Source organism: Sus scrofa, chromosome 1 (genome assembly GCF_000003025.6).
Source record: "Sus scrofa isolate TJ Tabasco breed Duroc chromosome 1, Sscrofa11.1, whole genome shotgun sequence".
NCBI lineage: Eukaryota > Metazoa > Chordata > Mammalia > Artiodactyla > Suidae > Sus > Sus scrofa.
Window position 1 is genome coordinate 115,726,341 of NC_010443.5, and position 15,278 is coordinate 115,741,618.

At 40.8% G+C, this 15,278-nt stretch overlaps 1 protein-coding gene across 5 annotated transcripts in view; it reads left to right on the forward strand.

The window, feature by feature from the left end:
• The window catches only part of RFX7 (regulatory factor X7), a 139,785-nt gene continuing 130,333 nt past the window's right edge, over positions 5,827-15,278 (forward strand). The window contains exons 1-3 of one of the 5 annotated variants that reach the window (XM_021094836.1): positions 5,827-5,841; positions 8,563-8,725; positions 9,098-9,142. In XM_021094836.1, the coding sequence (XP_020950495.1) occupies positions 8,565-8,725; positions 9,098-9,142 (206 nt within the window). In that variant the 5' untranslated portion in view covers positions 5,827-5,841; positions 8,563-8,564. Of the gene's footprint in view, positions 5,842-5,861; positions 5,880-7,984; positions 8,726-9,097; positions 9,143-15,278 lie in introns of those variants that run through there. The other 4 variants (XM_021094830.1, XM_021094829.1, XM_021094854.1 and 1 more) reach the window with 4 other exon arrangements.

The window sequence follows — 15,278 nt, forward strand, 5'->3', positions numbered from 1 at the left end:
ACCAAACCACAATACTCACTTGGCATAACTTCAGGTGATGGGAGTGGGAAGGATGAAGAAAAACAGAAAGTTGGTTCCTGTAAGTGTATCTATATACCAAAAGGGCACAGAAAATAAATACACCCGAGGAAAAAAGACAAGTTATCTTACTCAATAGGAAATGATCTTTCCTGAGATTCATAAGAACAAAATCTACTTCTTCCTCTTCTCAAATACACCAGTGATCACATAAAGAGTGTGCTGAATGTGATTGTTAGTTTTGTGTCAATGTGGCTGGACTAATGTACCAGTTATTCAATTAAACGCTAACCTAGGTTTTGCTCTGAAGGAATTCTGTTAGATGTCATTAATATCTACAATCTGTTGGCTTTAAGTAAAGGAGATTATCCTTGATATTCTGAGCTGGGCTCCATCTAATCAAGTGAAAGACCTTAAGAGCAAAAGTAAGATTTTTTTCCTATGGAAAAATAAATTCCACCTTTGAACTGCAGTTGCCTGTTTCTGCAAGAGTTTCTGGCCTATTACCTTGCCTTACAGATTCTGCTCCACAATCATGTAAGCCAATTCCTTTAAATTATATATTACAATAAAATAATTACAACAAATGTATAAATATGATAATAAATATTATTAGAAATGTATAATATATTCTACTCGTTGTTCTTTAGTAGAACCCTGCCTTATACAGTGAATGAGGAAGCAGAGACTTGGAACCTGGTACCCAGTGTGATACCTGGTACCCTGGTATCATTGGCTTTCACTCCAATTAGGCCTGCCTCCTGTTTGTCTCTTCATTATCACCCTCGATTTCCTGCTTCTGTTCACACTGCTTTTCCTTTCTGGCTTGCCTCCTCTCTTTCTTCCACTTTCACAAACTCCTTCCCTCTCCTTACACGCTAGCTCTGTCCCAAGTCCTCCATGAAGCCACCTCCTTTTACTTTAACTCCATTTGCTTTTTTTTTTTTTCCTTTCTCTTAATTCCTTCAGCAGTTATTAGCTGTGCCATTCACTGCAATTCTTAATCTCATTTAACACTGTTTTATATATGCTATCCATCAAAAGTTAAGCATAAGGAGTTCCCATTGTGGCGCAGCAGGAACAAATCTCACTAGTATCCATGAAGACTCAGGTTCAATCCCTGGTCTCGCTCAGTGGGTCAGGGATGAGGTGAGCTGTGGTGTAAGTTGCAAAAGCATTTCAGATTCCGAGTTGCTGTGGCTGTGGCATAGGCTGGCAGCTGCGGCTTCGGTTCAAACCCTAGCCTAGAAATTTCCATATGGTGTGGCCCTACAAAAAACAAAAAAACAACAAAAAAAGTTAGGCATAAATTTATCAGTATAAATTTGGTGTGCAAGAAATGTCATGTTTCATTATGTTAAATCAAATTAAATTCCCCTCAGACTTCATGCGACCCCAGCCTTAATTCTGCTGAAGTAGAAGGAAATCCAATCAGAGTTATTACTGGGCTTCCTCCCCTCCTTCCCTAGGAAGGCACTAAGAGTCTTGATGATTTATGCTGTGTCTAGAAGATGGGGGAAGGACTCTGACATCCTCATTTTTAAGGGATACAGTCTTTAGAAGCCAGCAACATCTCTGCTCATGGACCAAAAGTGGCTATGGCAGGGGAATCCAGCCTCCGTAGGGTCATCATGCATCCATCTGAGGTCTGGCTATCTCTGGGATGCTTCCAGGAACCAAGGCTGGTGTCCCCACTACTGAAACTCTACTCCAGTTTGAGGAACTTTTTCTTTCACAATAATTCCACCTACCCACAATCCCTCCTTCCTTCTCTCTCTTTCTTCCTTTTCCTCACTCTCCAGACACCTCTACCTCTTGCACCCCCTATCAAAATCCCTCTAGAAGCAAGGAGCCTGGAAGGCAAATTGCTGAGCACAACTCCAGGGATAACACTGACAGTGCATTCTAAGGAGTTATGGTCCAGGAGGTTCCAATTACAATGAGAGTGGTGCCCCCTGGAGTTGTCTAAGAGAGAGTTCCTGTCCACTTATTTCTGCCTAGAAACGCAAAACTCCCTTCAAGCCTGTTTGGAATGGCAGAGAGGGAAAATATAAGGAGAATATAAACCAGATTGATAGCTCAATAAATTATTCTGTCACACACTTATTTTTTCATTTGTTTCTCTGCTGTATTTTTACCTCATGTTCAAAAATATGTTGTGGGCTGATATGTCTAGTGTTCTGATTAGATCATGAACTTGTGGAAGAATACCATATTTACCACTTATTTTTAAATCTTTCTGAGGTCTCATCATAATAGTAGGCACTTAAATGTGTCTTGAAATGAACTGAAGAATAGAGAATAGAGTTTGCAGATTACTGATTAGGCCTGACCAGTTCAGACTGCACCAGTGCTGACCTTCTCATTGTAGGATTGGCTTTTGTCTTTTCACTGTCACTTTTAGGGTTAGGTAAATATGCTTTTACTTTACCGGCTTCTGTTCACAGCTGCTGCTAGCCTGAATTTCCAGGATATCAAATGTCTACATGGGACCTTTCTAGCCCCAAGTAAAAGAAAATATTTCCTTTAAAATTCAGATAGATGATATTAACTTGAACCTTCTTTAATATAGAGAGAAAGCAGGTCACAACATAAACATGTGTGTCATAACAACAGTGGAAATTCCTAAGTGAAATCAAAGCAGTACCTGGCATTCATTTTCATAATACTTTTCACTTGAAGAACCAAGTACGTTATAAGAACTTTATCCCAGTAATCCTCAGAGATAAGTAAAGGGACCTGACAGAATGGCTTGTAGAGATAGGGTCACATACCCTGGTAGTGACAGTGTTGTTAATATCCTGCTGCCTTGCCCAGAATTTGAAGAGTTAGGCTACTTTGCCTTAACAAACCATGATTTTAATAACATAATGGAATATCTGTGCTCTAACAGGAAAATTCATTTTCACATCACACTAGCATTAGTATTTATGGCATGGAGAAAATTTAACCAGATTTGCCAATATGCACTTGCTTTTGAATCTTCTAACCTCTTTCTTCTGTAACCTTGCTTCCTCTTTGTTGTCTTCCTCTCCACTGCCCTCACCTTCCTCCCTCCAATGCTACTAAAAAATTGCAAACTCAGTTACATTACAGCAGTGGAACTTAATATATTAGCTCCCCTAGGACTACAAGCATTTTGGAAGACAATAGCTTAACCCAAAGAAATGAACCATCATTTTCTGATATAAAGAAAAAAGTTTTTTTTTTTTTTTTGGAGGTGGAACGCTTTCCTTCCCTGTTCCCTTAATTATCAACATCTAGGTGATTACATATTCTACTTTCAGCTCCTAGACGGAAAAGTTTGCAATGGAAGAAGGCAGAGAAAGGAATGATCATAAGAAAAGAGGATGAGGGAATATTTTGTTTTCATTTTTATCTATTTTATTTTCTAAACTTTAAAAAAATTTTAAAATTCATTATTATTTTTTTTATGGCTGCGCCTATGGCATATGGACATTCCCAGGCTAGGGGTCGAATTGGAGCTGCAGCTGCCAGCCTACACCACAGCCAGAGCAACACAAGAGCCAAGCCGTATCCCCAACAGATGCCACAGCTTGTGGCAACATAGGATCCTTGACCCACTGAGCAAGGCCAGGGATCGAACCTGCATGTCAGGTTCTTAACCCACTTTGCCACAATGGGAACTCCACTTTATTTTTAAGAGGATGGGGGAGGAGAGAACCTTTCCTTTCCATATCTGTAAACCACCATAATTTGTGAAAATTAAATGTACACTTAAGTTCTTAACCAATATTTACTACTGATGAAGTCTCTTCAAGGCCTCATTGTTTGTTAGAAAAATTTAAAGAAATAACAAAGGGTAACATTTTACAAAATAGGCTATGTGTCTCTCCCCTTCTTCCCTCCATTAAGGAGTGTTATCTGAGCACAGAGATAACAATAGGCTCTGCCTCACGCACTCATCCATGTGTCCTTTCACAGTTTCACACCACTGTTCATGCTGCTCCTTGACTTGAAATCATCTTTCCTCAGTGCTCTGCCTGTTGAATTTCTATTCACCCAAGGAGACCTCTTCAAATGCTAGCCAAGAGGTCTTCTCCAAATAGTTCTTTTACCCTGAGCAGGACTTATCCCCTCACCCAATATATTCATCATCTTGTGTAAAATCTCTGCTCCCTAGAATGTAAACTACCTCAAGTTGAGACCAAGTCATTATCTATCTATCTATCCATCCAGTCTGTGCCTGACACTCTTATAATATATATCAGGTATGATAAATATATGACTTACATATGTGCTACCATCTGGTCAGTATAAAAAGTTTAGCTTCATAAAGGAGACAAGGTTTACAGACCTAAGAGAGCAGGATGGTATAAGGCACAGGGCTAAGAAAATTAAGATTAAAAAAAAAAAAAAAAAATTGGGAGTTCCCGTCGTGGCGCAGTGGTTAACGAATCAGACTAGGAAACCATGAGGTTTCGGGTTCGATCCCTGCCCTTGCTCAGTGGGTTAACGATCCGGCGTTGCCGTGAGCTGTGGTGTAGGTTGCAGACGCGGCTTGGATCCTGCGTTGCTGTGGCTGTGGTGTAGGCCTATGGCTACAGCTCTAATTCGACCCCTAGCCTGGGAACCTCCATATGCCGCAGAAGCGGCCCAAAGAAATAGCAAAAAGACAAAAAAAAAAAAAAAATTAAGATTAGGTAATTAATGAATACAACAAATATTTACTAAACACCCAGAAGTAAAGAATTGTGAACTAGGACTACTAGGGTAAATAAAACGTAAGGCTTCAATGTGCTCACGATCGACCTTGTAGATTGTCTTTCTCTGCATATAGCACTTCCCTGGTTTAGATATCACCTTACATGTTGTTTCTCACAACAACCCTGTGAGGTAGGTCATAATTTTCGGGGTTTGCTTGTTTGTTTTTTGTTTTGTTTTTTGTAGAGATGGAAACAGAGGGTATGAATTCCTAAGTTTTCAGACTCCTTGACTAGAGTCTTTTTTCACCATCACACTGCTGCTTTCTACAGACATTCACCTCTACAGGGAGAAGAGACTTAGACTCCTCCGGACCGGGAAATAGAAGCTCAAAACCTAGTGTGTTCTCTTGAATTCCTGCTTACTATAATGTTTTCCATTACTTTCCAATGAGTCAAACTAAAGGTCTGAGAAAATAAGCCACATTGCTTCTGGATCCTTGAGGGACCTTAGTATAGGATTTCATAACCAGACAGGTACACACACAATTTCAGAAGCACCATGTCTATATTGCTACCTTTTCCCAAGGTGTCTGGGTTTGTCTTTAGTCTCCAATCAAGATTTTGGGTAACTTTAGATTTCTTTCAGGTTTCTATTGGCACAACCGTATTCAGTCCCCTCTTTGAGACAGAAACAAAACACACACTCTACTCCCAGACGTTAAGTGAGCATTGGGGGACCGATTGCAAAGATGTTCATTATTGCAATAAGATTTCTGCTGTCTGACATTATTTGCCACCCCTCTCATTGCTGGTAGAACCTAAAAGAGTCTCAGATGACTCCTCCAACCACCCTTTGACCCTTGAAGACCCCTCAAGCTCAACAATGCCCTCTCGTCAGCACCGCCACTAGAGGGCAGATCAGGGTTGCAGCTCTGCTGTGCCCTCTAGCGGCTGCTGGGATGCCATGGCTCTTTCATGGAACCTATTAAAAACTCAAAAGTTGCACTCGGGAAGCAAGCCTGTGTGACACCCGGTAGCGAAGTTTTAAAGAAACGTGTTGGTTCTCAGCTTTCCTTTCTTAAGGCCTTTGGCAAGTTTCAGATACATCACCATTTTTGGAAGAAACTCCCACTCCCTGGGGTCTGCCCCTCCCAAGGTGAGGCAACTGTGGAGCCATCATTCTCTCTTGGCAAGGTAAAAAAATTAGGACCTGAGGGACTTGGCAAACTTCCCCAGGCCTTTTGACTTCCTCCATCTTCCCCACTGATATAGAGTTTATATATACATTCAGAATACCTCATTTCCAGCGTGGCTTGTAAACTCTGGCATTAGATTTCAGGATTCAAATCCTGACTCCCTCATTCACTGTTTGGGTAACTTGAAGAATGTTAACTTCTCTAAGCTTCTGGTTCGTCTGTAAAACAGAGTAATACATTATACAGTTTGAAAAGGAATAATATGATAATATAAAGTGCTAGGTCTTTCACAGTAAAAGTGCTCAGCAAACATTAACTTTTTATTTTTCAAAGATTCTGTCCAGGGCACACAATGTCTATCAATTTGATACCAAAAAAAAAAAAAAAAAAAAGGTTTTACATAGGACACAAAGGTACATATGCAAAATAAATGAATAAACAACCTATTTTCCAAAGGAGGCTGAGCTAATAGCGACCTTAGGCTGTGGAAAAGTGGGTTCTTTGTGTGACAGGACCAGTGCAATGGGTTTCAGGGTACAAAAGAAACCAAAGGGCATAGAATCGTCATAGAGGAGCTGTTTTGCACACAGGTGTCCTTCCTCCCTCCTAGCGACACTGCTCCGACCATGTGTAAGAATTCAGGGTGAATCTGGGAGTGGCGTCTGTAAGTCAGGCCAGAGGGCACAGCGGTGCAAAAGCAAAAAAGGTTCCAGGCCAAGGCAGGGAAGTGAGAACTCCAAAGGCCAAGAAGCCCGAGCCAATCAGATTCCCCACCCACGAGGAGTCTAAAAGGTGGCAGAAACTCAGCGCCCAAAGTCCAAGCACTGCAGGAAAAGTGGCCAGAGAATCTGACAGGTAGAAACCTGATAGAAACTCAGAAAAGTTAAAGCTGAAGGACTCATAACACCCACAGGCCCAGAGAAAGGTCAGTGTGAGCTGAGCAGCTGTTCGAGCTGGTGCCAGAGGCCTCGGCTGTAGCCTTCTACATCCAGCCAGTTTAGGCCTCCCGGATCAGCCCCACCTAGAAAAGCCAATTCTTCTGCTCTTAAAGGGGACCTACAAGTTTCTGGCAGGGAGTCTTACTCTTGGTGGGCAAAGCTATCTCTTAAGGATGAGTAGCAGGGGAGGGGTCAGAGAATATGTCGATGGGATCAACTGGCTCCGAAGGAAGGAGCATGTGGTTGGAGCCTGAGGCTCCATGTTGTAAGAACTACACCCCTTTCTTTCCGAGACAGGCAGGGGCCTTGGCTGCCAGGGACCCTGACAAGCCGCGACTTGAGCTGTGCCTTAGAGCCTGGGTTGGCTGGAGAGCGGTATAGAAGAGGGAGGGCTTTCCTGGAAAGAGGGTGGAGTGAGCAGGGAGGTGAGAAGAACAGCATGAGCAAAGGCTCGAAGGAAGAATGAGTCTGCTGCGCGTTGAGAATGGCATGGAGACTTCACTGATTGGAGCCGGGAGTTCTTGCAGGGGGATGGAGGCAGCGATGATTGGATAGCTAAAGTGGGGCCAGATTTGGAGGGCTTTGAATGCCCGACCAAGGAGCATTCAACCCAGCTCCTTACTTGCGATTTCCGATCAAGACTGAATTACCCAAACGGTGGTTAATTCCACCGGGTTTTCTTTGGGGGCTTCTGAAAAGTCAGATTATCCTCTTACCTGCATGAGTTCTCTTCGTTTACCCAAGGAGAAAGTAATCCTCACTTGTCGAGGGGAGGGGGCATAATGCTGACTGATTTCACTTTACTTGGAGGATGCAAAAAAAAAAAAAAAAAAAAAAATCCCCTTTCCACGCCAAATATTAAATTTGGTTTCTCCTCCTCCCCCTCACGCAAGTTCTCTTTCTCTCGCCAGCACCTCCCCCACGTTTTCCTGCTTTCCTTCACCAGCTTAGCCAGTCCCCTCCTCGGCCCGGCGGCGCGCATTCAGGGTCCCGCCTTCAGGGTCCCGCTGGCCCGCGCTAGCCCTCCGCACCCGTGCGCCCCCCTCCCGGCCCCCTGCTCCCGCGCCTGCTCCCCGCACACATTGGTCCACGCCCCCCCAGCGGCCGAGCGGTAGGTGTTTTGCCGTCTGCGCCCGGCCGCAGTGCGGCTGCGCGCACTGGGCTGCCTCCGGGGCTGGCAGGGCAGCGGCGGCCGCGGCGGCGGCGGCGGCGGCAGCGGTGGCGGCGGGGCCAGGAGCAAGCGGCGGCGGCGGCGGCGTGGGGAGTGGCGTGGAGCCGAGCCTGGGGCTGCAGCAGCACGGGGCTCCGGGAGTAGAAAGCCCCGGGGGAAAAAAGGAAGGCCCGGCCGCGAAGTCCCTGAGCAACCGTTCTTCTTGGATTTGGGGGAGCCCTGCCCCCCACACCTCGTCTTCAGACGCCCCCCCTCCTCATCCCCTCAAGCCCCGGCCGCTGACTAGAGGAGGCGGCGGCGGCAGGGGGCTGAGGTGCGCCGCCATGCCTCTCCCGCGGTGAAGCGCCCGGGCCGTGAGGAGCCGCTCGGTCTCCCCGGTGATGTCCCCCAGGCGGCAGGCGAAGGCGACTCACTCGAGCCCTGGGGTAAAGGCCTAGCTTATCCAGCTTCCTTCCTCCTCCTCCTCTTCCCCTCCCCCTTCCTCCTCTCCCCCTTCGTCCTCCCCTCCCGTCTCTTCCCTCACCCTTCCCCGCGCCCCCATCTTCCCTCCCTCCCTCCCACCCCTCCTGCAGCGATGGCAGAGGAACAACAACAGCCGCCACCACAGCAGCCTGATGCCCATCAGCAGCTTCCCCCCAGCGCCCCCAACTCGGGGGTGGCTCTGCCAGCCCTTGTGCCTGGGCTGCCAGGGACAGAGGCCAGCGCGCTGCAACACAGGATCAAGAACTCCATCTGGTAAGAGGATCCTCCATCGCTGGGGTAAAAAAGCCCAGGCACATTAGTGCTGCAAAGGGGGTGGGGGGTGGGGGGTGGCGGCGGGCGGGGGAGCTGAGGAGGAGGCTGATGCTTTCATTGAATGTGGGTATCCAGAGTCGGGTGCATATTTATAGGACCTTTGGAGATGTGGGGACTTTGCATCATCCCCTGAGCTCTGGAGCCAAAAAATGCTTTTACCCCCTCCTCAATTGTGAGTTCAGATAAACAAGTTTTTTTGTGTGTTTTTCACTTATATGTAAGAGGAATATGGGTCGAAATTAAGTCATGTTGCATGTTGGTAGCATGAATTTGGGACAGAGGAATGTGAAATGTGTTTACTCCTTTTTGCAGTCACACAGGGAGGAAGAAGTGTATTGTGGATTTTCACCAGACATTGTGCGTAAGAATATTAATATGCAGCACAAAACCTAACGTGTTCCTTCCTTTCAGTTGGTTTAGCTGCTGTTTCTGATGTTTTTGCCTTCTTTATTCTGATATTAAATTTCTCTTCCAGGGATTTTAATCTTTGCATTGGTTGTGAAGAAAGGGTTTCTTTAGAATATTTTAAGATGGTAGTTTATATTGTAAAGTGCTTTTCTAATTTAAAAAGATGTCTTTAATTTAAATGTGTTGCCATTTCTTTTTTTAGAAACCATGGAAGAAATATTCTTTGTTATTCTTGTACTTTTTTATATGAGAATTTCCAATATTTCACTATTAGATTAAACTCTGAAAGACTGATGGCAGTGTTTTAATAATTAAATACACTGAGTTAAATCTATCCTCTGTTAGAGCCATTGCAAATATTCTTTGAACATGAACTTGGCTTTATTTTTGTAGGATTCTTCATTAACTGTCTTGTTTTAAAAAAATATAGTTCTATTTTAAAAATATTATTTGGAATTGGTCTAAGAGACTGCTTTTAATAGAAGTTTAAAAATAGAATTAAATGTGGTGTTAAAAAAAGCCTGATTTTAAAAATGAAATCTTGCATGCCCATCATTGAATAAGATTACTGAAATATTAAAACTCTTTACTTTTTTATATTGCAATTTAAAAATAAATAAAACAGCTGGCATTTCAGTACAATATTTACACTTTTGAAAACAGTGACAGTTTTTCAAATACAAAATTAAGGTTTGTTATATAGTACTTTTCATTATGTTCTTGGCATACATCCATAACATGATGCTAATATGAAGTAGGTCAGGGCCGACTTTAATAGTTTCATACTACACAGTAGCTACAGCTGAGCATCTTGCTTTCAGTTTTAATTGTAAAATGAAGTTGAAATGTTTTAAAGTAGAATATTTTAAGGTTGACAGTAGTCATGTGGCAGTTTGAATAGGTCAGATAAATAGGATTGTGTGTGTGTGTGTGTGTGTGTGTGTAGGAGGGGGGGCTTTATTATTCAATGAATGACCTCACTCCCTTTTTAAAACTGTCCTTTAAAAGAAGAGGTGCTTAATCTCCTGCCTACCATCAAAGCTTCCAAAAACCAGGTTCGGTAGGTGTTCTCCACATTAACTCGATGTAACTAGTGTCTCTGAAATTATCATTAAATTGAATTAAGCACCTTAAATTTTACATTCAAATAAGGGACATCCAAGTTAAAGGACTAAACTCTTTTAAGAAAGGCAAATTTTGAAAGATGAATTAGCGATTGTATGTTTTAATTTATTATGAAAACAATAGAGGAAAGGAGTCTTCACATTATATTTTTAAAATATGAGTAAGGTGTATAGGTAATGGACTAAAGTGTTTGAATAATATTGGTAAATTGTGTGATTTAATTATTCTCTAATTCATAATTTATATTTACATATCCATTACAACTTAAAGAGTGCTGATTTTAATGTGAGAAAAACTTCTCCTGAAGTACAGTGTGCTTTAGTTTGTGGTACTTGCTCTGAAAAAATAATGGACAATGAACACCTTAATCCCCAAATGTACAATTTTATATGTTCATTTTAAAATTGGGAGTTCTCTTGTGGCATAGAGGGTTAGGGATGTGGCATAGTCCCTGCAGTAGCTCGGGTTTCTTCTGTGACACAGGTTCCATCCCTGGCCAGGGAATTTCCAATTTTTCCAGGTGTGGCCAAAAAAAAAATTAAAATTGTACTGCCACTATTACTACCATTTAATTTTGAGCTTTAGAAATCCTATTTGCAAAAATTATTTGTTTATATTTAAAACTTTAGACTAAACAATATTAGTGGATATATTTGATGTATAGTCTCATATCCCCTGCTCCACTGGATTAGTGTTACTCATCAAATGACTACATAAAGTAAAGACATTACAAGGTGAAATCTCCTTTACTTTCTCTTCCTAAGAAATGTTATGTGTATGTTTGTAAAATTAAAATTACTTTTAAAAGATAAGATTGCAGTCCTGTATCTGTTTCATTTCACATTTTTTGAAGCAGCAGTGTCTTTTTAGCAGTTATTTTATTACTTGATAATGTTCTGAAAGATTATCAGTTTTGTACCACATCCTATATCAATCTTTGGTGTCATTACTAATAATGAGAATTAAAATTCTCATTAAAGAGAAGTGTGGCATTGAATAATTAACAAATAAGGTTTGCATTTAGGTTGATAATAGTTTCTAAATTATTGGACTTAGATATCACAAACAAGGCTGAACTTGTACTATTTTACAAATATATAGTATGTGATGTAGGCCTTTAGCTGGACAATGAATTATTTATTAGCTCATAGTTAATCTGTTGTTTATTAAACCAGAATGCTGTTTTTTTGTTTTTTGTGGTTTTTTTTTTTTTTTTTTTTGCCTTTTCTAGGGCCGCTCCCTTGGTATATAGAGGTTCCCAGGCTAGGGGTCTAATTGAAGCTGTAGCCGCAGACCTACGCCACAGTCACAGCAACGCCGGATCCTTAACCCACTGAGCAAGGCCAGGGATTGAACCTGCAACCTCATGGTTCCTAGTCAGATTTGTTAGCCACTGTGCCACGACGGGAACTCCCAGAATGCTGTTTGATAAAAGTATATCCATGGTCATGTCAAGCATTGAATGAGTCTTTGGAAAAAATATTGATTATTCAGAGTTGAAGTCATGATACTTAATGATTATCATCAGAAACCATATTTCTTAAGAATTGGAAATATAATGTATTTTTAAGATAGTTCCAGAACATAAAGTTACTAACTTGAAAGTATTGTAATATCTGTGTAATAAATCTATGAATATCTTCAGCTTAAGTCCTGTGTAATAAGCCTTGCACCTTACTTGATATTTCTTATTCCCACTTCATAGACAAAGGTCCAAATCACTTAAACTACTCACTTGAAAGGAGACTTATTTGCAGAGGTGTTTTTTCGGGGGGGGAAGGGGCTGCACCTGCAGCATGTGAGGTCCAGGGGTCAAATCTGGACCCAAACTGCTGCAGTGACAATGCTGGATCCTTAATAGCTGCGCCGCAAGAATACTCTGCAGAGGCATGTTTCAATACTGAATATGCTGTAAAAATGCTATGTGTATTTGTAAATACGTGTGTGTGTGTGTGTGTGTATATATATATATATATCATGTAGAAAGTACCAGGATTCTAATATGAGCTTTTCCTTAAACGAAGAAAACTAGTAACTTGTTCCTTTTTTTCTAAAGACTCTTACTGGCCACCTAAAACAAAGCCACAATCTAACCTCACTGCAAATTTATTTAACTTACATTGCACCCCCCTTTTGGTTACCTAAAAAAAGAATACCAAACCAAGTTTTCCTTCTTCTTAACTCCCAGTGTCTTCATAGTTTAAAAAAATATATATATATTTGTATTTAGTTTAGACAAAAATAAAAGTTTGCTAAGTGTTTTTCTTTTCCTTTTTATAGCAGTTTTTCTTGAAACCCTGATAGAATGAAATTACTGTGGAAAGGAGTTCCTGCAGTGGCACAGGGAGTTAAGAACCCAACTGCAGCAGTTGGGGTTCCTGAGAAGGCAAGGGTTGGATCCCTGGCCCGGCTGCAGTGGGTTAAGGGATCCCGTATTGCCAAGGCTGGGCATAGGTCACAGCTGTAACTCAGATTCAGTCCCTGGCTTAGGAACTTCCATATGCCACAGATGTGGCCAAAAATAAGCAAAAACAAAATTACTGTGGAAAAATTGCATATGAAATCTCTTCTGCTTGTTTGTGATTAGTTATATGTAAGAATAATCATACCTACATGCTTGGGAATAATTAACATATTTGGAATTAGACTGTAACATAAACAATATACCAATACCTAGAAATTCAAAAGAACCCTGATGTTTCATTATAGAAAGTGTTCTGATACTGTATTTATTCAGCTAACAAATTTGGGAATTCTTAAAAGAATTAGTTATTATCAATTATTTTTATTTTTATGGCTATTTGCAAGTAAGATTTTATAAACCATTTCTTAAAACAGTCTTATATGATGTGTCTTTATCTATGCACTTCATAGAAAGAGATACATTGAGTGTCAGGAAAGCTATAGGATTCCTCTGATTCATTATCAGACCCTGTAAGCAGTTCTGGGGCCAGAGTTCCTTGTCTTTATTTAATCTTATAAGTCATACAGACATCTGAATCTGGACATTTTAGATTTAGAATTATAATCAAAGTAGAATTATACATGTGGACCATTTTGGCTGTTATCCATTCTAATTTAAATCCCAGTTGAGCAGTTTTGCTTTACTCGCTTATTTCTTCCTTGCAATGAGCAAAGTATGGTGATTCATAAAGTTTACTTACTGGTGCCATATTTGTCCTGATGTGTCCCCTATCATAGAACTCAATAGTTCAGTTTTGTCTTTGGTACTGGGTCAGCCCTGTCTAAGAAAGTTATTGTTCTTTGAACTGTGGCATGAATTTAGAGTTTACTTTAACCATAAGCCCAGGATTTTCATCTTGCTTTAAAATTAGAGACTGTCTAGTATATTATCTGGCTTTCAAGTATTTTGATTAGTTGGTTAACATCCTACCTACCCTGGATTCAGCCTGTCTTCCATACCAAGCCCACCGAAGACTTCAGGTCCTTTATGCTTGTTTGTATTGAAGCCAGCTATGACGGTGCATCCCAGCACTAAGGGTTTCTGGTTCCAGAAAGAAGGGAATTCCTTGCTCTCCTCTACGATCTGAAACTGATGAAATTGTCTTCCCTGTTGATTAGTAAGGCAGGTTAAGTAGTTTCAAGCCCCTTGATGTTAAGGCCTTGTTTAGCTTAGGTAATGGATATATATGTGTCTAAATAATTGACCGGTTTGTCTCCCCTTTGGGAGGTGTGTTGAATGATGTAATGTGCAGAACTAGTTTCTATTTCACTATTAGTTTTTGTTATTATTGGGAGAAATGCGCTTCACAGTGGGAGGAAAAACAGAAGTGTCTTGTTATGAAAGATATGCTTTGAATAAAAACTTATGTCAAATCACTTTTTATATTGGAAAAATGTTACACAGCAAAATTGTATACATGAAAATAATTAAAATGAGCATCGTTATTAAATCAGATTTGAACACTTTAAGCAAGAGCATTGTGTAAATATTCACCTGAGTACCTACTATATACAAAGTCTTATGCTAGAGACTGGCATTTGAGGAATGCCCATTCACTTGTAATATTAACCGAAGCAAAAATGTGCACTAAAACCTCTCTTTTATTCATTTAGAGGACTGGGGAATGAGGTGACAAGTGCCAAAGCATTAATTGTGGGAAAAGTAGACCTTAGTTTCCTTGTCTATAAAATGAAAGGTTTATACTAAATGACCTTGCTAGTTCCTTTAGCTTAAATTTCTGTGGCTCTGTTACTAAATTAATATTGACAGCAAAAATAAAGCATACCATAAGTACAGTGAAAGACTAACATGTAACTAATCAGCAATCAGCAGAACATTTTCAGTGGATGAATTATATTAGATTTTGTTGGTGTTTCCTTGGGAGCTAGCCCAGAAGGACTACCTGAGGTGTAAGTCACTTACTGTTAGTACAAGAGTTCTGGTATTTGAGATTGGGTCTGCAAATGTTTATTGTGCATGTATTACTTTTAAAGTATTCTAAGAGCTGTTGTTGATTATACAAAAATATGTAAGATTGTATTATTCCCTATTGTTGGGGAGTTCACTTGTTGTTAGTTGAGAGATTGCACTAGGTGAGTATTTGTGTGATTATTTTGTTTATAAAGGTGTTCAATACTTAAAAGCACCTCACACAGAAACTTTTTTTCTGTAGTAATATTTTAAGGCAGTAATGAGTGTTATATTGTAAATTTTGTTATGTAAATAGAAGTGTATTATTTTCATAATAATTTAGTGTTGAGTTGGGCTTCACAACTTTTCCTTTTCATCAAGGGTGAAGGTTTTAATTTGTAGTTGTGACAGTGTGTTCTTTATGAGTACTGTAAAGAACAAGACAGTAAGATGATTATTCCATATTTCTGACCAAACTAGACCACTTTGTCCAGTGCTTCCTTTCCCAGCAGTGTCTCTACATTAGGTCTTCTTAGTTGCTTTCTCCTCTTCATTCAGGGTTCTGAGAATTCAGGTTAAAGATGA